At 39.2% G+C, this 24,569-nt stretch overlaps 2 protein-coding genes across 6 annotated transcripts in view; one reads left to right on the top strand and one right to left on the bottom strand.

Moving 5' to 3' along the window:
* The window catches only part of NFYB (nuclear transcription factor Y subunit beta), an 18,757-nt gene extending 2,622 nt beyond the window's left edge, over nucleotides 1-16,135 (top strand). The window contains exons 1-8 of one of the 3 annotated variants that reach the window (XM_032416215.1): nucleotides 60-197; nucleotides 2,764-2,849; nucleotides 8,845-8,938; nucleotides 10,544-10,674; nucleotides 12,451-12,648; nucleotides 13,893-13,974; nucleotides 14,892-14,971; nucleotides 15,691-16,135. In XM_032416215.1, the coding sequence (XP_032272106.1) occupies nucleotides 2,844-2,849; nucleotides 8,845-8,938; nucleotides 10,544-10,674; nucleotides 12,451-12,648; nucleotides 13,893-13,974; nucleotides 14,892-14,971; nucleotides 15,691-15,723 (624 nt within the window). In that variant the 5' untranslated portion in view covers nucleotides 60-197; nucleotides 2,764-2,843 and the 3' untranslated portion in view covers nucleotides 15,724-16,135. Of the gene's footprint in view, nucleotides 1-59; nucleotides 198-807; nucleotides 1,011-2,763; nucleotides 2,850-8,844; nucleotides 8,939-10,543; nucleotides 10,675-12,450; nucleotides 12,649-13,892; nucleotides 13,975-14,891; nucleotides 14,972-15,690 lie in introns of those variants that run through there. The other 2 variants (XM_032416216.1, XM_032416217.1) reach the window with 2 other exon arrangements.
* Nucleotides 1-24,569, bottom strand: part of HCFC2 (host cell factor C2) — a 76,530-nt gene that overhangs the window by 10,277 nt on the left and 41,684 nt on the right. For 2 of the 3 annotated variants that reach the window (XM_032416211.1, XM_032416212.1), the window contains one exon: nucleotides 1,019-1,151. The exons of the other annotated variant lie outside the window; for it this stretch is intronic. In XM_032416211.1, the coding sequence (XP_032272102.1) occupies nucleotides 1,045-1,151 (107 nt within the window). In that variant the 3' untranslated portion in view covers nucleotides 1,019-1,044. Of the gene's footprint in view, nucleotides 1-1,018; nucleotides 1,152-24,569 lie in introns of those variants that run through there. 3 annotated transcript variants of the gene reach the window in all.

The raw sequence follows: 24,569 nt of genomic DNA, 5'->3' as shown, positions 1-24,569 counted from the left end.
GCGGCGGGGCCGCGGCGGGCGGGCGCGCGGGAGGCGCGGAGGGAGGGTGTCGCGCCGAGGGAAGCGGCCCGCGGCGGAGGGAGGGGAGGCCGAGTCCTGGAAGCGGAGCTCCGCGCTGGGACTGGTTCCTTCGCAGCCATTTTCTGTCCAACCAAACAGCCGATTGGAGACGGGAGCCAACCAGGGCTGCATTGGAGGTTTGTGTCTCGCTTCGGCCAATGATCGCTCCTAAACCGACTCCACTTTAGCTCGAATGAAATGTCCGTCTCCTCCCGGCGCCGTCCCCGCCGCCAACGCCGCCGCGGCCGGGGCCACTCGCCTCCCTCCCACCCGCCCTCCCTCCCGGGGCCGGGACCGGGGCCGGGGCCGGGCCGGCGCCTGCGAGGCCGCTCCCGCTGCGGGCCCGGCCGGGGAGCGGGCCCGGGGCCGCGGCGCGGCTCTTTGTGCGCCGGGCCGAGGAGCGGCGGGACGCGGGCCAGGCCGCCTCCTGCTCGCCGCCGCCGAGCTCCGGGCCCGAGGCCGAGGAGGGGGCGCCGGGGCACCGTCAGGCCCCCTCTCGGCGGCGCCCCGGCCGGCTCCATTTTGTGCGGGGAGCCGGGCGGGGGGCACTGGCCCGGCCCCCGGCCCCGACCCTGCGCCCTTGGCCGGGCTGCCGCGCGGAGTCCCCGGGGGCGCCCCCCTCCCGCCCGCTGGCCCGCCGGGGCATGGCGGGACCGGGCCGCTTTGTCTGCCCCGGCGCCCGGAGCGGGCGGGCGGCCGGCAGGCGTTGGGCGCGGGCCCGGGGCCTGGGCGGGCGAGTCGGGGGATGCGCGCCAGGGGCGGTCGCCACGCACCGGCGGGACTGACAGTCGGCCGGGCCGGGCGGTGGGGCCGGGGCCAGCCCGCGCACCTTCGTGGGGAGGAAGCGAGGTCCCCGGGAGGAAGGAGTGGATTTGGTTTCCCCGCAGTCTGGCTTACACGTAGAGAATGCAGCCATCTGGCGGCTTGCTGTCCCTGGACGTGCCCCGAAGGTGGGAAGGAAGCCTTTCGGATTGGACTAAGGTTTTAATCTTCGGTGGGAGGCGGGGAGGATCTGCCGGGCCTGAGGAGCAGTAGTCTTCGAGAACAAAGAATTAACAGAGCACCCACAAGTCGTAATCTTGCCCAAAGTACTGTAACAAGATAATTTAAACAAGGTTAGGTAGCATACGACCTTTAAAAAAAAAAAAAAAAATAGCATCCCACTAACCCGCATGGACTCCACGGTGCCATGGTTCGTGCCACGAATCACTGGGGTGGTTTGGGCTTTCTTAGTATGGAAACTAATTGGCAAAATAAAGTGGTAAGATAAACTGATCGATGTAAGTGGCATTAATAAATAAGGGTTTTATTTGTAAAGTATTCAAAGTTTAACCAGAATTCCTTAAAAGGCAATTATTCCTTCCCCGCACTGCTCCTGTAGCTTAATTTAAGGATTCTATTGATGCAAAACTCTGGTTGTTGATGCCAAAGAATGGAGGGTGGAGGAAGGGTCTGCTGCTTTTCTTGGATACAAATTTGCATTTCTTCAAACATTAAACAGATGTATGCATTCCCTTGAGCTTTCACATATAGCATAACCTGCCTTTAGGAAAATATATACCATATGAGGTGACAGTGTTTATCTTTAATATATTGAATCTAAATATATACTGAGTCAACTATTTGGGTGAGAGAGTGTGGTGAGGTGTGCCCCCCCACCCAAGCAAAATAAATATATATAGCTCCATTATTTTAAGTGTACTGAGGATTTTCTTTTTCAAAGGCACCCTTAAAACGCTTCTAGCTACAAGGAAGGAATCATCTGGGCAGTTTTGGGGTTAGAAAGAGGACAATATTTAAAAAGAAATTAGACATTGCTTTTAAGATTATAGCAGAGTAGACAATGTCAGCCAGTCTTTGCTGCCTGGACTGACATTTAAAAAATTCAGTTCAGTGGCTACAATTTTTTCTTCTGTTTACTAGATTTCATGCTTGAATGCATATCATTATTTTCTCTTCCTTTAAAATTAACACTGAAAGGATATGTTTTTGTTTTGCCCCTCCCCCCAATTTAATTGCTTCACTTGAAAAAAAGGAAAAGAGCAAATGAGAAATGGAGATTGTAACATTGTAATTGATACCAATTTATTCAGCTATTTATGCCTTACAGTGAAAATGAAGTGCTATTCAGATGCAATTTTAGTCCAAAATGGTGGTGCTTTAAAATGATAAATAAAGGTCCTAATTTATTGTGTTCCACGTATGTTCTCTGGGCAGCGTGTATTTTCTTTTCAGTATAATCCGAGGTGTTTAATTTAAAAGCATTGTATTCTGAGATATTCTTCTCCCTCTCTTTTGAGCTTTTGGACTCCTAAATCTCACTCTAAAACATTAAGAAAATCATCACTGAAAAATTAAGTTGGGGTGTTTTTGTCTTGGGTGTTAATATTTTGAATAATTTGGATGTGTAAATTTTGGTCTCGTGCATATAATTTGGGGTGTTGTGATGAATATTTATGGTGAACATGAATAAATTCAGGGTTATGTTAGGAAAGCAGTTCCTCCCTGCCATAGAATTAACTTTTTTTTTGCAAGGTCTCCAAAATATATCTGCCAATTTAAGAAACCTTTATTGGGTGCCTGCTTTTTTGCACTCTGTTGAATAAGAATAGTAGGTGAAATTATACACGCCTTTTAAATTTTTACTAGGAAGAAAGCCTGTAGGCAATACGTTGTTACTACTAATAGATGTTTATCTTCTAGGTTGAAGTTGGGCAAAGATCAGACCCCTTTTTAGAAAGGTGTTCTGAACACCACTGACAATACGGTTCTGACAGTATTTCATGACAGTAAGTATGTCTTACCATTTTGGTTGTTAATTAGATTTGAACAGTAATTAGGAAACAAAATTATACCTAATGTATATTGGAGATCCCGAGTAGAATGAATGCCCTTCAAGTCTAGACAGATAGTACCTCCATTCACTCATTCCTGTTGCTTCTTTCTTTTTAGTGACTTGTATGTATTGTTTCCTGTGGGCCCCTAAGTGCTGTGGAGGCTACAAGATAAAAAGCCTGTCCCAGCTCTTAAGAGGCTCTCTGTTTTGCTAGAAGGGCTTCAGTCGAACTGAATGCTTAGAAGACAATTCTGCAGGGAATGGGAAATGCTGGTTCTAAGGGTGGCAGAGATGAAAAGACCAGTGGTGTGGTAGGCCTGGGTAGTTGCGAATGTCGTGGACTTAGCCTTGAAGGATGAGTGGGATTTGGGTAGGTGGAGGGTATCACCGAAAGCAAAAGCCTGAAGGCAGGGATGAGTAACTGTTGTTTAGGGGAGGGGGAGTAGATCTGCATCGTCCAAGAGGAGATTTCATAGGCTAATTTAGTGAGAGATACCACTTTTCCTGTCTGGATGCTTAGTTCTGGATCTGCTACTGTATTTGTGATGTCAGGCATGTTACAACTTCCTTGAGCCATGACTCATGCCTCAGTCCTAAAATAAAAGAGCTATACCTGGTGATCCTTAAATAAGGCACATTCTAGCACTAAGATTTTTATTAGCCCTGAAGATAGAGTTGGAAACAAGTTTAGTTAGGTTAAGTAGGGGATCCACTCATGAAAAGCCAAGGAAAAACTAGGTTTGGATTTGATGCTAAAGACTTTTAGAACCATTCCAGGTTTAGGAGCTATAGAAATGGTGTTTGAGTGAGATCCATCTTAAAACAGTCTGTACCCTGGTAGGTTGGGTAGTAGTGCAGTGGCAGTAGAGAAAGGAAGGGCATATCCAGGCAACTTATTAAAAGAGGTAACAGCTTAGGTGGAACTTGGAGGAGATAGAAGAATCTAAGATGACACTGGTATAATGAGCCTGGGAGGGTGGGATCACAGTAGCTGGAAAGCAAATGAGGAGCTCTCATCCACTGCCTCCTTGCAGGACATGGGGAGGGTGAGTTTCATCTTCCAGAATTTTAAGCTGACAGTGATGGGACATCAGACATGTTCCACAGGCATGGCTCGTTGGAGTGGCAGGCAGGATATGGTTGTAGATATAGGACTTCTAAGCATAGAAGTGGTATTTAACGAGTTCATTAAGAGAGTGAGGGAAGAAAGAGGAAAGGATAACCTTGGATGAAACTAACAACTGGGAGGTGGGGAGGAAAAAATAAACCAGGAAAGGATATCGCTTTGGAAATCAAGGGAGAAGAGAATTTCATGCAGTGGCCGGCACTATCAAGAACAGCCAAGGAGGAATGAAGGCAAGATTATTGGCAACTTCCAAGAGCGGTTTCAGTATCCTGGTGGGGTGGAGAAGCACTTGCCAGGGAGGTGAAATAGGAATGGAGAGATGTGTGAGGACTGTCAGAGTGAGAGTGATAGCTAGCCAAGGGCGTGGAGCAGAATTACGGTTTTATGGGTCTGTGTGTACTTCTGTGTGTTCAGTGAGGGAGCCTAAGCATGTTGAAGAAAGAGTGAAGCAGCTGGTCAGGGAGGGCTGAAGACCCATTAGAGGTGAGGAATCTTTGTGTTACTTCTTATCCTCAAAGAGATAAAAAGGAATTGGTCCAGAGAACAGGTGAAAGGGGTTACGCAAGAGAGAAAACCATGCCTGGAAAGAAGGGTGAGAACTGTATTTGAAGGGACAAAAATAATACTAGGTTACATTTGTTGAGTTCTTATTATGTACCATACACTTTGCTAAGTGCTTTTTATATAATAACTTCACTTCTCATAGCAACTCCATTTTAAAAAACCCCAGATGGTCTGTCCTAAGGGCCTGTGCTCCTGATCCTGAACCCCAAACCAGGTGCATTGCTTACATCCCACAGATCTTGTCCTGGCTTGAGAAGCAACTTTGAATGTTTTTAATATACAGTCATTAGACCCAGAATTTAGAGAAGGCAAAGTAAAAATTTAGGCTATGGACTACAGGAAAAACTATTAGGAACAAATACTGTAAAGTACTTGGCATCTGAGATTCTGGATTTAAATCCCATTTACTCTGCCACCTTTGGCAAGTCATTAGCCTTCTATAACCTCAATTTTCTCATCTGCTTCACGGGGTCATGAACATTGCATGAGATATTTAGAAAGTGTTCGATAAATGTTAAACCTATTAAAGAGGGAACTATTTCCCACGTTTGTGCACAAATTATTAATGTAATTTGAATACTGCTACATCACAGAATTATAGAATAAAAATGTATTAGCCAGCTGACCATTGATTTCACATAATATTTTAGAGAACAATATCAGTTCAACTTAGAGAACAGTATCAGTTCAACTAAGTAGTCAGAATAGTCAATAACATTAATTTAATGGGCTTGAACTAGTCTTTGTCCATAGTTATTAGTTCTCTTGGATCTAATGATTCGTCATTTTACCCATTGTCTTGTCACTCTCCTGCATGCCCTTCCCGCTTCGTTGTCTGGGTAAGACCCAGCACTTCAGCTTCTCTCCTCTTCCACCACCTGTGGACCTGTCAAGACTGGTGCCACTGCATGTTTGTGGTCACCGGCTACAGCTTGGCTCTCGTTGCCCAGCGCTCCCATTCTCTATCTCTCCAGCTGCAGGAACCCCAGCAGCATCCCCTCGGTCCTTCTTCTGGTTCATTTTCACTCAGTCACCAGGTCTGTTGATTTGACCTCCTGAAAGGCTCTTTTGTCTGCTCCCCTTGATCTCCACTGCTTTTGTTCTGGACTGACCTGGGGAATGAATGTTCATCATCTTGCCTGAATTCATGCTCTGACTGCAGGCCCATGGTCCTTCGTGGTCTTCTGCCCCCATTCTTGCTCCCCTCTGTCCATTTCTACACTGGACTGTAGCCAGAGTGTTAGCAGAACCATGCAAATCAGACTCCCCTTTGACTTGCTCTTGTCCACAAGGCACTGCTTGATCTAGCCTCTAGTCCATTCCTTGCCTAACTGATTTCTATCTATCTTTCGGTCTTAGTGTAAATGTCATTTCCTGTGACCACTTCCTTGACTCCCCAGACTACTGTGGCCCCTTTTGCAATAAGCTCTCAAAGCATATAACGAAACACCTTTGTTTTCCTTAGCACCTGGCACTAGCAATTAGTTAATTGTAATTACTTAATAGCTACATATAACATTTACTGAGTCCTCCTGTTACACTATGCTAAGTCTTTCCATGGTAAGTCCTGTCTCATTCCACTTGCTCAAGGTCTCATGGCAAGTAAGTAGGAAGGAATTCAAACCAGGTGATAGGATTCCAGAGCCTGTGCCTTGGAAGTATTAAGAGACTACACTCCCTACCCCTTTCCCCTGCCACTAGTTTACGTAATACTTGTCTTCCCTGCAAGATGAGGACAGAGATCTTGTCTATGTTGTTGACTAGGCCACATCCCCAGCACACAGCACAGACCTGATAAATACCAGGTGCTTACTTGGTAAATATTTGTTGACTGGCTTACTTAAAATCTCCAGCCTATTCTGAATATTTTTATAGGAAGTTTAGAGCTTGAAAAAGCCTTTGGGATGTATCTAGCAAGTATCCCTGCCTCATTTCCCCACTCATATTATATATATGAGTGGCTAGCATATTGTGAGCATCAAAGATGAGGCTTAATTTGTTACTAAGTACCTTGGGGATTCAAAGAAGGGGACACTAATTTTGGGTTTGCAGAATAGGGTAAATCAGAAAGATTTCAGGAGGATGGGAGAAATTGGGATTAAAGTATGGGGCAGGATTTTAAGTTGGAAAGATAGAGGAGAGGAAGACAGAGGTGTGATGAAATGACAGAAGAGCTACGGCTTGCAGACCCAAAGAAACACACAGCTAAGCCTGCTCCGTGCAGCTTATCCTCAAGGACGGAGGATGGGATCTCTGTCCCCTGAGTGCTCTATGCGCCAAACACAGCTCTTTAGCAGGCTCCCTTTCTTTCGTTCTGACAACTCTGAAATACTTTCAGAAGTACTGTTTAGAAGACTGAGGTTTAGAGGCTAATGGCGTGAATCCAAATGATAACTTGCTACTAATTCCAGTGCATGACAAGATAATGTGATTTAAACTTTTTGCCTTTAATACTTTTTTAATGTTATATTTATAAATTAATTGCTCTCCCAGACAGACATCCCCTGCCTGCCCCACCCCAACAAAGATTTGTTTCCAGTTATAGGTTCTGAAACAACCACTTTGGTCCTTTCTCCTGAGCTGTGATTTCCCTAATCTCCCTTAGGGCATTGTAAAAACTAGTCAGTTCACAGCTATCCTAATTGAGCTGTCTTTCATGGCTAATAAATCCATCATCATATCTATTAAAGACCACTCTCCTAGTATCTTGTTGGCATTTTAGGATTAAAATAGCATTTTATTTTTGGGTAATGTTTCACATTAGCTGTTTAAGATGGGGAAGATGATACTATTTCCATTTTATATAGAGATAACATTTAATGGGTAGGGATGCTGTTTTCAGGGATCAGCAAGGAGAGTCAGAATCAGAGCTCACTGATGTTGTTTACTACCTTTTAGAAGCCACTAAGAAGTATCAATAAATAGGTACTCTGTACTTGTGCACATTATTAAAGGTAGGTGAATTCTATTCTCTAGCCCCTTAGAAAACTACATAGATTATGGAAATGTATCTTTATCTGCAATTAAATTAGATACCACAGTCAACAGATGTATCAAAGAAATGCCATGTTATTGAAGACTTGGAAACTAGCCTGCTGTTTTACTAGTAGATGAAAATCCAACAGAGCTGGAGAACATGACGTGGTACCCAAAGACTTAAGTAGTGCAGTTAATAACATTAAACTTGTTATCAAGGTCCTGGCCCTAGATGAACATGTAGGATCAAGTGTCTCTTTTTGATCTGGCCTGAAAGCATGTATAGATTGTACTTAATTTTTGCTACACTTTTTATTCGGGTAATGCATTTACAAATTTTCCGCCCACAAATAGCTAGTCCCTTATTGTTTTGAATAGTATTATTTGCAAAGCGGAAAGACTTTCAGGATTTGCCATGTTGGTGAAATGGAATGGAGACAGTTCAGGGCTTGTGGTCCAGTTTTCTCCAGGTTTTCCCTCTTAGAATTCTTTTAGCTCTGAGCAAACTTAATTAAGCAGGCTTCTTTTAAAATAGTCATTTTAATTCTCATTCTTGTCTATGGTTATAATTTTACTGTCTATATGCAGATCTCCAATCTCCCTGACCCCTCCTTTTTTTTTTTTAACAGAATCTCAAGTTTGAGAGCGGGGTGGGGGGGTGGAACTGTTGAGTAGAATTAGAGGTGATAGGCTGGTTCAAAGTATGGGTGTGCTTTCAGGTTGCATGGACCCAGGTTTGTGCAAGGAATCCATGTTTCCCCTACCAAACAGCAGTTTGAACCAAGACACTGCCCCTTGTGGAACTTCTGTGAGACAGCAGGGAAAGTTTGCAGCAGGAACAAAATGATTCGCATAGGACTACCAGGCTGTAGCAGGAAAGCGGAAAGAGATGGAAATCGGTGACTTTTAGGTGACTTCTAAGCTGACTTCGGCTTTGCTTGTCATTCCAGGGACAAGCTAGGTTGTAAGTCAGGGTTGTTTGCACTATATGTGAGGATTATGCAATTGAAAAGAAAGAGGTGTGTGTTTTAGATTCATTTCCTTGTTTTGTTTTCCTGTTGGTCTTAATGCTTATCACCTACAGAGGGTAGACAGGGGAATCTTGAATTATTGAAAAATTATCACAAGGTTTTCAAATCAAGAGATACAAATGTTTTCTTTTAGTAAGCTTAATGCCTTTAAAACTAATTGACCCATGCTATGACAGTTTATGAGCATCGACTCTATTATGTTTTTTAGATAAGTTTTATTGAAGAATATTTCAAAACTTCTTTCCTCATAGATGGATGGCGACAGCGCTACGACAGATGCTTCTCAACTAGGCATCTCTGCAGACTACATCGGAGGAAGCCACTATGTGATACAGCCTCACGATGGTGAGAAAGCCCCCATTAAAGACATTCCCCAGTAGAAACAACTTAGTGAAAATCATATTAATGTGATGTTCTAGGTTAATTTTGTCTTTACAGGAAAATTAGCAATCTTGTGTCAAAGTTCAGTGATAGTCTAAAACAAGGCGCTTTTTGGGGCGCCTGGGTGGCTCAGTCGTTAAGCGTCTGCCTTCGGCTCAGGTCATGATTCCAGGGTCCTGGGATCGAGCCCCGCATCGGGCTCCCTGCTCGGCGGGAAGCCTGCTTCTCCCTCTCCCACTCCCCCTGCTTGTGTTCCCTCTCTCGCTGTCTCTCTCTCTGTCAAATAAATAAATAAAATCTTAAAAAAAAAATAAAATAAAATAAATAAAACAAGGCGCTTTTTATTAGAAATAGTCATCAAAAGAGTGATGAGTTCTAGAAAAGAATTCTAGAAAAGAGTTATAGAAAAGTATGTTTTTGGGGCACCTCGGTGGCTCAGTTGGTTAAGCATCTGACTCTTTTTATTGAGAGAGAGCGAGAGAGAGCTTGAGCTCCTGTGCGAGTGGGGGGAGGGGCCAAGGGAGAGAGAGAGAATCCCAAGTAGGCTCCGTGCCCAGCACGGAGCGCGACACAGGGCTTGATCTCACGACCCTGAGATCAAGAGCTGAGCTGATATCAAGAGTTGGACGCTTAACTAACTGAGCCACCCAGGCGCCCCTAAGATATATTTTTTAGGAGGCAGTTGGGGGTGGGTAATTAGTTACTTCATCCTGAAACAGATACACATAAAAATGTAGCTTGAAAAGAAAAATGTAACTTGAATCAGCGTAAGTGCCTTTCTTTTTTTAATATAGAAAGAGTACATATTACTTACAGGATACTGCATTTAGTTAAAAAAGTATATTACTGGTACTGTGAAAGCTTCAGTTATATCTGAGTCTATATATTGAGGATTCACTTTTTGTAAGAACGTCGGATCAGTGCTACAGCTTTGTTCAAAAACTTACTACATTAGTATTAATCCAACTGGGTCAGTAATACTCAAGTCCACTTTTTCCATTCTATATAAACTTGGCTTTGCATAATATAACCTCTTAATCTGGCAATATGCAAGGAACCATAGGTCATAGTCTGTAAGTTTTCTAGCTATGTAACAAATATTTATGAGTACTTCTTCTGTGGAAGATGCTATACCAAGTTCTAGGAAGTACACAGAGCTGATCCCTGGCCTAAGGTAGCAGACATCTAATTGGGAGGATGAGAAATGAAAAGAACTATAAAATGTGTCAGAAAAGACACAGAGAGGCACTTTGTGATATTTTGTGTAAGGAGAGATCACTTCTGAAGGTGCCATGCAGATGTTTTTGAGCTCTTTTGACCACGGATAGGTAAGGTTTTAGTAGGCAGAGTTGAGGATAAAAGGATTTGAGGCAGAAGGTTTGAAACTAATGAGTAGGTTTCAGTTATGGCTGTGAGAAAAATTGTGAAAAGAACTGCTATCCTCCTCCCTAAAAATGATTAGGAAATGAACCAGGATGGTTCTTATCTTAGATTGTCTCAGGTAGTCGTCTCTATCTTGAAGTAAAGATGATGAGAAACTTGAAACCGAAGTCATTTTTATTTCTTTAGATACTGAAGACAGCATGAATGATCATGAAGACACAAACGGCTCAAAAGAAAGTTTCAGAGAACAAGATATCTATCTTCCAATTGCAAATGTAGCAAGGATAATGAAAAATGCCATACCTCAAACGGGAAAGGTAATGCGGAGGAGACATTTTTCTAGGGGAGAGGGGAGTGTAGACCCACATGAGTGTGCACTTCTGAATACGGTCAGCTATTACTGAGCAGCCATTCAGCCTCCCAGCAAGTCCAGCCGCTCTTTCAGTGCTACACACTTCGTTACTGAGCAGGACTCCATTTGCAGTTCCCATGTTCCCCTCCCCCACTTGAAGCAGATAAAATAGAATTAAGAATCTCCTTTAAAACAGGTGCATTATCAGAACTATCAGGTTTTTTGAGCATATGGAGTTGTGACTTCTATAATGTTGCAGCAAAATTGGGTCATTTTGGACTGATATGGAAAAAATCCTTACATTTGGAAGCAACTATTTTTATATAATCATAAATATTAATGTACATTTAAATTTAACTGGCATGATTTTTTTAAAGTAGTTCTGTCTTGAGACAGACAATCGTATAGACAGTTATTTATAACAACTTAAAAAAAACTCATCACTCTACTCATCACTTGGTCTGAATTAAAAGCCACATTTTTTATATTATTTTATATTGCATAATAAACTTTTTAAATTGTAGCTTATAAAGTGCTTACAAAAGTAATAAAGCTCACAAAGAAATATATTATTAAAATACAGAGCTAAGCCTAGAAGTTCCAATATGAGAGGTCCTCCTCATGTTTTCCGGGGAAATAAAGCACAACTGCTGATTGGTGTTTCTGTCGCTAGGCCTGCGCTGTCCAGTACCTCGGGCCACCGACCGCACACGGTTACTGAGCACTTGAAGTGTGGCGAGTCTGAATTAAGATGTGCTGTAAATGTAACACATACTTTAGATTGTGCAGGCTTAGTATGAAAAAAAGAATTAAAATACCTCAGTTTTAAAATGGATTCTCTGTTTAAATGGTAATATTTTGGATTTATTGGGCTGAATAAAATATATTATTAAAATTAATTTCACCTTTTTTTAAACATAGCTACTAGAATATCTAAAGTTATGCGTACAGCTAGCATGATATAATCTTGCCTGCAGCTCTTGTTTACTGTTCTTCAGGATGTAAAAGAGGCCTGGAGGTGGAAGACAGTGTGTTTCAGCAAGGATTTGTGTTGTTCTGTTAGAAGTGGCTTTGGAATTGCATGCTTTAATCCATTAGAGTTTCACTTTGAAAGTGAAGTTTGAAAGACACTTTGAAAGAGTTTCACACCCTTAAAAGAAGAATTGCTTTTAAAATGAAGTGGCAGGTGTGTGCTGCTTTTTAATAAACTCAAAACCTGTACCTGACACTTGGTATCTTCAGTAATAAAAATGTCACCAGATGTCATTATTTCATTCCCTTGTAAGCCTTACAGGAATTCAGTGTTTTGTCTTTTTAAAATTTTCTGGTGTCCTTATTTGTGGAAATGCTAGGGCAGAGGAGTGATACCTGAGTCTAGCCCACAGTATACTACATACACCATGGGTCTGATTTTCTTGGGGCACTTGGTTAGTAAGATTTCATCTTTATGGGATGGTAGGGACATCCAGTGATTGCCTTTTTACCTAAATTATACCTGTTTTCTGTGAATAGTTGTCAAGGCTTCTCTTACTGATATTCAAGTTTTTATTCTCAGTTCTCAAGGGCTGGAATTTTGATAGCACACATTGTGTCAATGTAATTAGCAATATTATTTCAAAGATGAAATGTTAACAGCCGTGAACTGAAATTTGTATTCTTCTGAATAGCTTTTATTTTTGTAGGTTGTTAGGAAGGGGATGGTTATATTCCCTGCAAATTTACCTGTGATTTTTCTCTTCAGATTGCAAAAGATGCCAAAGAATGTGTTCAAGAATGTGTAAGTGAGTTCATCAGCTTTATAACATCTGAAGCAAGTGAAAGATGCCATCAAGAGAAACGGAAGACAATCAACGGAGAAGATATTCTCTTTGCCATGTCGACCTTAGGCTTTGACAGTTATGTAGAACCTCTAAAATTATACCTTCAGAAATTCAGAGAGGTAAGTAAAATGCCTTCCATTATGCTTTTAAGAAACTAAGATATACTATTCACTTTAACTTTTTAAATGTATCATTCATCAGAAGTATGTAATCACTTACATTACTATATTTAAATAGTATGTCCTTTCTTTTTCCCTTTGTTACTAATGACATCATAGTTGTGTAGTGTAATGAGTGAGAGCCTGGACTCAGGATTCCAGCCACCTGAGGCTGAGTCCCAGCTCCACCACTGTGACCTCGGGCAGATTATTTAAATACGTTAGGCCTTGCTTTCCTGGTCTGTACAGTGAGGTTAGTAATAGTACCTACCTCCCAGGGTTATTGAGAGAACTAAGTAAAATAATGTAGGTAGAGCCCTAGGCTCAGCATATAGTGAGCACTCTGTAATGGTAACACATGCTGTGGTTATTATTAGTTTAAAAGAGGTAGCATCTCAAAGCTTGGGGCCTTCTAGATAGAAAAAAGGGAATTCTAACTGTATCCCTTTCTTATTAAATTCTTCTGCATTTCCTTTTGGGTTTATCTTTGCCCATGGTATGAATTTTGTGGAAATAAATTGAAATCAGCATATTTATTTCCACACTCCAGCTTGGGTGTCAGATTCACATTGCTGTCAAAATACTTTCTTTAATGTTAGAATCCCATTGAATTAGTGTTATATGCATCATCAAATGGTTAAAGTAGGAAGAGAATTTGTAAATTCCTCACAGTACTTTTCCAAATTTTTTGCATCACAGAACCTTAGAGTGAACGGATGGAAACTTAAGAGCTCTTTGGTCCAAACTGTAATTTTGATTTAGGAATTTAAGACTTTAAACTTGCTGTTATAGTACTGCCCATTTGGCTAAGAGCTATATATATAGAGTTAAATGATAATTTGGATCATTTTTTATAGTAGATTTATGAGCTGAATATTTATAGTATTTTGCAGACTACTTCATCTGTAAGTAGATTTCTATTTTCCTTTTGATGTAGTGTGGAATTAGAATAATTTTATTTTTATACATAAATATTTTAGATTTTCTAGGTCATTACTAACACTGTCTTGTGATGATTACTGCTTATATAAAAAGTTAGCATTTTGAAGGGCCTCTTCATATGTAATTAACCAGAAGTGTAAATAAATACTCTGTGCAGTGTTTGTAATAATAGAAGCTCCTAATTTTAGGAAATAAGCATTCTCATCTAGAAAACAGTTTCTTTTGAATACCAGTGATTGCTTTTTTGATTTGTCCTTCCCTAGGCTATGAAAGGAGAGAAAGGAATTGGTGGAACAGTCACAGCTACAGACGGACTAAGTGAAGAACTTACAGAGGAGGCATTTAGTAAGCAGTGTTATGATACATTTATGCAACTACATTTGTTCTTCTAAGTCATGTAGTTTGTTAGCCGTTATTAATACTGAATGTAATGGTACTTTGGGAATATCAGCCCCGAGTATTTGGACATAGTACTATTTTGAATAGTTCTTATAAGTTCATGCCTTTATGTTTGAAGTCAGTGAGGGTAAGTGTAGAAATTTAAATTCTGCAGACATTATAATCTTTCACCCATAGTTCTGATTTCCATGGCCCCTAGTTTTTGGTTTAAGATTCACATGAGATAGGAATATTGAGAACTGTAGCTTGTGATATAAAATCTTGTGATTTAAATAAATTTGAACTGAAGGGTTTTTTAAAAAATTGAATAGGGGCGCCTGGCTGGCTCCATTGGAGGAGCGTGTGACTCTTGATCTCAGGGTTGTGAGTTTGAGCCCCACGTCAGGTGTAGAGATTACTTTAAAAATAAAAAGTCTTAAAAAAGAAAAAAGAATATTGTCATATTGGTGAAATAAAAGGTCTGTGGTGATTCTAGTTCTCATATAAAATTTATAGGTATATATTTTATATTTCTCAAAATACATGCTGTTTAGTTAATGTAAGTGTTGCTCCTAGCTAAGCCTCATGATATAGGTCTGCTTATGAATTAGAAACCCCATCCAGTCTGCAGATTTGTACACATGGGCAGTTAGCCCAAGTATATTTTAGAGAAATGAAGATTCAGAAAATTGAAAACTTGCAATAGAAAAAATGTGCTTTTTACGGAGTTTTTTTTCATGCTAAATTTGAGGGTTTATGACTTTGTCCAAGATTACATTGATTAGTGGCAGAATTGTAATGAGAATTAATGGAACGACTTTAAGGTTCATATCCAGATAGTAGATGCAATTCTTTTCCTGCTTTAACTTTTTTTTGTCTTCTAGCTAACCAGTTACCAGCTGGCTTAATAACTGCAGATGGTCAACAACAAAATGTTATGGTTTATACAACGTCATATCAACAGGTAAAATACAACCTTCTTTGTAGTTTAAATTATTTTAAAAATTAATTGTATCATTGATTTTTATCACAGGTAGTTAATTTCAGCATATTACAGTTGACCCTTGAACAACTTGGGTTTGAATTGCACTGGTCCAATTAATATGCAGATTTTTTACAGTTACTATAGATGTGGTTTTCTCATCCTTAAACATTTACTTTTCTCTAGCTAGTGTTGTTTTAAGAATACAGTATATAATATATATAACATACAAAATATGTGTTAATTGACTGTTTATGTTATTGGTAAGGCTTCTGGTCAACAGTAAGCTATTAAGTTTTTGGAGGGGTCAAAAGTTACATGAAGATTTTCAACTGTGCAGAGTTTGGCACCCCTAACCCCTGTGTTGCTCAAGATCAACTGTATTATTATTAAGGACCTGATAAAGAAGGTTGTTAAAAATTGTTTTCTCAAGGTATATAATTGTGTATTCTCTTACTGATTAAAAATATGTACATACATATTCGTATTTGTGTAGATTTCTAAAAAGATGCATAAGAAATTATTAAAGTAGCTCCCTTGGGTAGACAGAATGGAAATTTGGGAGTGGGAAGTAGACTTATTTTTCATTGTCTATTGTTTTTACTCTTTGTTTATAATATATGTGTTTTTTTTATAATACATGTTATTTTAAAAATATGTTTTTTCTTTAATTCTGCTCAATTTAAATTTTCTGATCTTAGATTTCTGGTGTTCAACAAATTCAGTTTTCATGATCTGAAGAAATGGTGGCATGGGGAGTGGAGAGAAGCAAAAGAGTCTGTACGATTCTGGAAACAGAGACATTAGAAGGAAGTGACTGGGGAAAAGATGTCTCTTTGTATATTAAATAGCTGTAATGTAGCTTCCTGATGCTTGACTAATTGAGGTGTTAATTGAGAATCTTTTTCATGAATGATTTTAAAGAAAAATTTGGATTTTAAAGGTATTAAAATATTTTTGTTTTGTACGAGAGTTTGTTGCTCTGTATGACTCCTGTATGCATTGTATATTGCAATTTATTACTGTCAGAGATTTGTAGACAGTTTCTTATTTTCATATTGAATCATGTTACTTTTGTAATTCAAGTAAGCAGCTGGGTTAATTCATGATGTTTGCCCTTTTAATAAAATACAAGGGTAGAGTTCATTTTGAATGCAAGTTGCCTTTATTATAAATTTGAGTTTGTCTTGGTTATTATAATATCTTGCATGGTAACCTAGCTAGATTTTTAGCATTTGCCATATTTATTAAAATTAATTTTTTGTAAAACATTCATAGCTTAAGCAGCACCATTTTTTAAAAATGTAATTGAAAAATTAAGTGTGAATGCGGAAGCAAACATTGTCTGCTCTATTAAACCTGGTGCCCATTAACAGTGTTTACACTGTTCATTGTGCCTGTTAAGATAGTTTTAGTTTATTGGAGCTTTTGTTAAGACCAGATTTGTTTCTGAGTTACATTATTATGAGTGTTGGAATTCATTTAAGTTTAATGTAGTCCTAGTGCTCTTGAAATGGTGCCCTTTTCATTTTTATATGATTTTTCCAAAGCATATCTTCAAATATTATAGTATCCTCTTCCAGAAGAGGAGTTTTATAGTCTGATGGTAAATGTCCTCGTCTTACCTTTTTAATTGAAGTGTCAAGTTTCCTAATTATACTATGGGAACCAAGAAACGTCAGACATCATTGTGTGTATACAGACCTTTCTCTGCACGGGTGAGTGAATGCAGTGGAGAAGAGAGTGAGTGCTGCGAATGGTGTGAAACAGAAGCCCCAACTTCTAGTGCGCTGTCTTGATCTTTGCAATAAACTAAACTTAGATAATGTAACTTTGTATAATTTAGTAGTATGTACTTGGGTTGTTCCTTTTTTAAAGTGAGGATTTGTATTTTCTCATCCGTTCTTTTTGGTAATTAACCTGAGTGTTTTGGGTTTTTTTAATATCAGCAATTGCTATTGTATGGTTTGCCTAAAAGACAATTTAAATGTCATCTTGGAAGGACACTCAAATTTATAAAATAGAAGCAATTTCGTAGATAACAGGCTGAACAGAAATATTTTACCTTGCCAGATGGAGATTTGGGGGGCATATCTGGGCTAATCTGAGGTTAGTAATTCCCTCACTACCTTCCCATTTAAAAAATAATCTTCATTACAGAAAATTCAAATAGGCAAAAAAAGGGGGGTTGTTAAGCAAAATCAACTATCATCCTACTATGCTGAAATAACCAATGTTAATATTTTGGTAAATATCATTTGTCCTTTTACTTTGCTAAATATGTATATTTTTATAAAAATGGGCTCATACTTGCATACTGTTTTGTAACCTGCTTTTTTCACTTAATAATATATTGTAAACATCTTTTCCAGGTCATTACATAGTCTTTTATTTTTATTCATTTATTATTCTGTTGTATGGCTGAACCATAATTTATTTAATTCTCTATTGGACATTTTGACTATATGCATCTTTTCACAGTTATAAACAGCACTTCACTGAAATCTTGTGTACATCCATGACTGTTTTCTTAAAAAAAATTCTTAGAAGTAAAATTACTAGGTTAACAGATACACAAAATTTTAAGGCTTTCCATATTTCCATGTTAGTGTATTTCCAAAATAGTTTCCATTTGATCCAGGCAGTATATCAGTATATAACTGATAAAAGCACTTGGTCTTTGTTTATCAGGTTCTTTAAAATTAAAGATTGGGTTATGTTTAATTATCAAGATAAGGAATTAGACACCCTTAAGATTTATATCAATATAAACCAAAACAAATGTCTGAATTTAGTATTGTTGGTAGTACTAAAACTTTAGGTGAAATCAGGTCAACTTTGGGTTATTTGGCTTTTCTCCTCCGAAAGAACACTCGCCTTCTGCATGTGTCAGGTACATACTCTCCTTTTGTGCATGTGGGAGGGAGTCCCGGCTTCTCACGTGGCCTGTGTTGCATTTCACTGAATGTCGTGTTTTCTTCCCCTGGAACTTCTTAAGTAGATAAGCTCCTACATTAACCTAAAAGTGTTTTCTTTATAACTTTGTAGATACTGCTTTTATGAGTATTTGAGAGAGAAATGGGCTTCAGTGACTAAGTCAGAAACAGGACTTGAGTAGCTTCTGTCTCCCCCCTCACTGCCTCGTAACAGAGATGCTTTAGTCCAGAGAGAATTATTTTTTTAATGCTACCTTCCAATGTCATATACTTGGGTATGATGATGTGTTAAGCTGTTTGTATTTCTTTTCCTCCTACAGTGTAATATCTATACGGTATTTTCCTTTCCTCAAAAATATGCCTATTGCCTGTTTTCTAGATTGCCTAAGTGGGTTAAAAGAATACCGGTTACCTTTAATAACACGAATTGACCACAGTTATGAGGGCCAACTAAAAGGATCTCTGCAGCAGTACCAATTAAGCGTGATAAATGAAAAAAATAGTTTCTGCCATTTGCCAAGAATAAAATCTTGTGTACAAGATTTTTAAAATCTATATATTTTCTCTTTAGGGAAAGTTATTTTATCAACAGTCCAAAACAAGATAATATTTGTTGCTTTATGTGATAAAATACATTTCTGAATCATTCAAATGATATCAGGTAAGATCTATGCCAAAAACTAGGCTATCCTAAATGTGTATTTTTGGTTTCTCTGAATTAGACAACTTATATATGTTTATGTAATTATGTATATTAGCCTTAAACTCATATAAAGTCATAGTATATTCATGAGTAAAAAATAGAACAATCTCAACTAATTTTCTTTCTTAACGAACTATATTGTCTGAAAAATATTCAGGTTTAATTTATGGTTTCTTTTAGAGCTGGAAATGTTACTTTGCTAACTTCCCCAAGTTCTGCTTCCTTTTGCTTGTTACGCTCCAGTCACCCTGGTCTCTTGGCTCCTTGTGCCATGTTCTTTGCCCCCTCTACCCACGTATACTTCCCTCTGCCTAGAACATTCTTTCTCTTCCTGTCCCTAGCTAAGTCTCGCTCATCCTTCAGGTTTTAGTTTAAGCTTCATCAGGAAAGCCTTTAAAACTTTTGTTACACCTTCATACTAATTACCAAATACAGAAAATATCAGCACCCAAAACTGAGTAGGTTTGTACACAGTGTTTGCTGGCTGCCACAGCCCCTTAGACATTTCTTTGAACAAGACTACGTTTCTTTTTATACCTGATCTTAGAGGGTTTTAAAACCATAAGGCAGAATTTCTTCAAATCATGGGCCACAGATGGCATTGGGATGGATGCTTTTCTCTGGCTTCTGGCCATCACTTTTCAAGATGTAAACTTGCCTAGTAACAGTTACAGTTATAGCTGTCCAGAGACTTCCTTCTGCACTCCCTAGTAAATAGATACCTATGCAAGGCACCTTACTGTAAACACTCCTTTGCCAAGGTTAATGCCAGCAAACGTGCCAAATAAAGTCAGTAAATATGTACTGGCTTTGTCTGTAGAAACCTAATGGCCATGTATTAGTTTTAGGGGTGGATACAAGTTGATAGGTAATTCCTTCATCTTCCGCAACGATACCTAAGATTAAAATATTCTGACACTGCAGCATAAACATTGCCTCTTTCAGGTATCATTTGGATCTCCCTTGAGCGTCCTCTAAAAGCAAACAGTAAGTCTTTCTTCTGTACCTGTTTTCCAGGGCTCAATTTCAGAGTACATCTGAATGAAAGAGAGTTCAGACCCGTAAGCGCCAGGTACTTGGTTGAAAGCACGCTGCTAGGCAAAGACAAGCCACGGCAGGCAGTGCCTTACAGCAGGGCAGCTATGCCAAGAAGGCCTATTCGTGCATCTATAATGCCCAGTGTTCCGTGTGCAAGAAACCAAGACCAAATCCTTTTTTCACACCAAAGCAAACACTAATCAAAGAATGCAAAGGAATAATATTTGGGCTGACAGCCATTTAAGGAAATGATAGAGCCATTCCTTACGTAGGAGGAAAAGTGTAACTTTTAAAACACGGTTTCTTTGTGTACATTTCTAACCTTGCAGGTAGCAGTGCCCACACCATAGGAGTGCTGCCTTGCAGGACAGTGCCAAAGGCGGAACTGAGCATCCTATAATTCTTTATAGACTACAAACTGCCATGTGAGTAGGAATACTCACATTAAGGGCAAAGTAAAACAAATTTTAATTAAGTGATTTTTAGAGGGAGAGAGAGGTGAGGGAGGAGAGAGAATCTTAAGCAGGCTCCACCACCAGCTTTTGCCCCAAGGGTTCTGTTGAGCTCTGGAGACTGAGCTAGCAGTAGTTGGGGGGGAATGGACATATTTATTTGTCAGAGAGTGAGAGAGAGCACGAGCAGGGGGAGCTGCAGGCAGAGGGAAAAGCAGGCTCCCCGCTGAGCAGGGAGCCCGATGTGGGACTCGATCCCAGGACCCTGGGATCATGACCTGAGCTGAAGGCAGACGCTTAACCGACTGAGCCACCCAGGCGTCCCAGGGGGTACTGGACATAGAGCCTAAGGCTCACCTAGGCTGGAGTCTGGTGGGGCCACCACAGAGAAATGGGCAGCAAGGAACCTTGCCTATCTCAATGTTGGGGCTGCTGGGTGGAGGAAGATAAATAACCACCACCCTCAAATTCATAATCACAGGCCAGCCCTCAAGGTTTGCGATCTGAAATCACAGAACCTTCATGCTGATAATATAAAGTGCTCTCAGGTTGGTAGTCACTGGGTATCTGGCACAGCAAACATATTCTCTTAATGGTCTCAATTTTAGCTCATACTTCAAAAATCCCTATTTTCCAACAAAAGTAAGTTCAAAGGAAAATGGTACCAAGAGGGAAAAAAAAAACACAGCTTACACAACAGACAGTAGAATCCCCCAGAAAGACTCAAAATTGGTATCAACACAGGAAAATTAATGGTATGTAAAGGAATAGAAAAGCACAGAAAATACGAATAAGGAGCAAAAGAATACTCAGAGAACATGATTTATAAGCCAAATAGAACTCATAAGAAAAAAATAATTGGAAATAAACAAATGGAGGAGGGGAGAAAAGAATAAGAAAATGAAGAAAGACAATGCAAGAAGTGGGGAGTGGGCAAAAAAAGAAGACATTTATGAGGACCTAGAAATAAATCCAACTTGTATTTGTAATCACTACAGATACAAATGTACAACTATCCAGTTAAAAAAGGCAGATTTTCTTTGGCCTTATCTTTGCATGAGTCTCCTGCAAACTCAAAATATAAGGCCAAAGAAAGATCTAAGATACTCAGATTAAGACTAACCAAAAGACTGCTACAGTAAGTAACAACAACGAAGATGGAGGCAATGAGCATTCACAGAGATAAGAGTCACTACATAATTCTAAAAGGTTTAATTCACCAAGGAAGAGCCAAAAATTCTAAATTAGTATGCATCTAATAATAAAGGCAACAGAAAAAGCAAATACAACTTAAAGAGAAATTGAGAAATCTAGTTATGATGAGATCTTGAGACTTCGTAAATCAATCAAGTATAAAGTTCTCAACAACCGGGGAATACATGCATACATACTCTTTTTCAAGTACACATGGAGCATACATGAAAACTGATCACATATTTCAGAAAGCTAGCCTCAAATTTCAGAAAATTAAAATATTGTAGCTCATATTCTCTGGCAAAATATTAGAAGTAAAGATTAAGACAAGCAGGGGCGCCTGGGTGGCTCAGTTGGTTAAGCGACTGCCTTCAACTCAGGTCATGATCCTAGAGTCTCGGGATCGAGTCCTGCATCGGGCTCCCTGCTCGGCGGGGAGTCTGCTTCTCCCTCTGACCCTCCCCGCTCTCATGCTCTCTCTCTCATTCTCTCTCTCTAATAAATAAATAAATAAAATCTTAAAAAAAAAAAAAAAGATTAAGACAACCATAACCCACCCTTAGCATTTAGAAATCTTTTAAAATAACAATGGGTTAAATATTCAACCCTCTGGAAGTATTAATCAAGTGAGAAGGCACAAAATAAACTAATAGGAATAAAAATGGGTCATAACTACAGATGCTGTGGAAACTAAAAACAAAGATAATATGGATAACTTCATATCAAAAAATTTTAATGAAGTGGAGAAATCTTTAGAAAAATTTATTAAATTTAACAAATTGACTCAAGAATAATATAAAATCCTAATGTTCCTGTGATCTATAAAGAAATGCAATCAACAGTTAAAAATCTCTTAATGACCAAATGGTTTCATTATTTTTTTAAGATTTTATTTATGAGAGACAGAGAAAGAGAGAGCGCCAAGTGAGCACAAATGGGGAGCGTGGTCACGCAGAGGTAGAAGCAGGCTCCCCACTGAGCAAGGAGCCTGATGTGGGACTCGATCCCAGGACGCTGGGATCATGACTTGAGCCGAAGGCAGCCGCTTAACTGAAGGAGCCACGTAGGCATCCGACCAAATGATTTTAAAGGCTAGTTTCAATCTTCAACTCTTCCAATCTAAAAACTCATTTCAGGGGCGCCTGGGTGGCTCAGTCGTTAAGCGTCTGCCTTAGGCTCGGGTCATGATCCCAGGGTCCTGGGATCGAGCCCCACATCGGGCTCCCTGCTCCGTGGAAAGCCTGCTTCTCCCTCTCCCACTCCCTCTGCTTGTCTTCCCCTCTCTCACTATGTCTCTCTCTGTCAAATAAATAAATAAAATCTTTAAAAAAAAAAAACAACTCATTTCATGAGGCTAGTATACCAAAACTAGACAATGACAGGACATAAAAGTAGAGTACTCTAAAGCTAGTTTTACTGATGAACACAGAAGCAAAAATCCTAAACAAAATATTGGCAAATTGAGTCCAGCAATGTATTATAAAACACACATCATGACCAAGTTGGGCTTATCCTAGCATTAAAGGTCGGTTCAATATTAAAAAGTCAACTACCATAATTTAATACAATAACAGTAAAAAAATTCAATCATTTAAATAGATGAGAAAAAATAAAATGCAACATCCATTCAAAATAAAACTATTAGCAAACCAGAAATAGAAGAGAATCTTCTTAACCGACTGAGCCACCCAGGTGCCCTAAGAGAATCTTCTTAACTGATAAAGGCCATTTATGAAAAAAATACTGAGCTGACATGTTGAAAGCATTCCCTTAAAATTAGGGCTAAAACAAGGATGTTCACTATCCGTTCTTTTCAATGTTGTACTACAGGTCATAGCCAGTGCAGAAATGAAAGAAGGAATTTTTTAAAAGGTAGAAGGATCAGAAAACAAGAAAACTGCCACTATTTTCTGATAATGGTTATATAAAAAACTCAAAAGAACATCTAGAAACATTATTAGAATGAATAAAAGCTTAGCATGGGTGCTGGATCCAAAATCAACACATAGCAACATTAAATATATTAGTAGCAACCAGTTAGAATAGAAATTGTAATTTTTAAAAATTTACCATAGCATTCATTAAAAATACATAAAATTCCTAGGAAGAAATTTAATATAATACATGAAGGCCTTTATGGAGAAAAATCATTAAAGTTTATTGAGAGATATTAAAAGAAGACCAAATAAGTGGAAACACAGTGTTTTTGGCTAGGAAGACTTACTGCTGAAAAGATATTAATTTTCTCCAGGCTGATCAACAGATTCAATATAATTACAAAAGATAATACACAAACTGGGAGAAGATATATACAACATGTTTAACTGACAAAGGATTGGTATCCAGAATGTATAAAGAAATCATATAAATCAATGAAAAAAAGACACACCCCTAATAGAAAAATGGGGAAAAGACATGAATAAGTATTTCACATAAGAGAAAACACATTCATATATGAAAAAAACACTCAAATTTCATTAGTAATCAGGGAAATGCAAATTAAAGCCACAGTAAGACACCATATAATCACTACCCAATTGGCAAATATAAAAGACAGTCAAGACCGTGTGTTCGCTAAGATGTGGAGCATGGCATTCAACCATTGCCGCTGGGAACGTAAACTGCTCCAAATGCTTTAAGAAACAGTTCAGCGTGGCCAAGTAAAACCTGCTTCTTAGAGCAGTGGTTCTCAAATTTTTGGGTCTCAGAACTTCCTTATATCCTTAAAAAATACTGAGGACCTCAAAGAGCTGCTGTTCATGTGGGTTATTATATTTATCAATTTTTACTATATTAGAAATTAAAACAGGCATTTTCAAAACAGTAATACACAAGTACACACTTGATTAGCTGTCAGAGTGAAGAGGTCATCTCTGGAAAATATTTAAACTCATGAAAAATGAGAGTGAAAAGGACAAATAATGTTTTAGTATTTTTATGAATATAATTTTGTCCTCCCAGACCCCCTGGAAGGGTCTCAGAGACCCTAAGGGTCCCTGGACCATACTTTGAAAACAACTTCCCTGGAGCAAATCTTGTACATGTGCACCAGGAGACACGTACAAGAACTCATTCATTCGTCAAATATTTACTGAGCATCTACCATGTGCCCTGCATTGTTCTAGACATCGTGAATGTCTCAACAGACAAGATCAGACAAAACAGGCAAAATCCCTGCCCGCATGGAGCTTACACTGTAACTGGCAGAATGTTCAGAACAGCATTGTTTGATAGCCCAAAATGGAAAACAATCCAAA

Source organism: Phoca vitulina, unplaced genomic scaffold (assembly GCF_004348235.1).
Source record: "Phoca vitulina isolate PV1807 unplaced genomic scaffold, GSC_HSeal_1.0 scaffold19, whole genome shotgun sequence".
In the NCBI taxonomy this organism is placed as follows: domain Eukaryota; kingdom Metazoa; phylum Chordata; class Mammalia; order Carnivora; family Phocidae; genus Phoca; species Phoca vitulina.
This window is presented reverse-complemented; position numbering and strand designations above follow the sequence as displayed.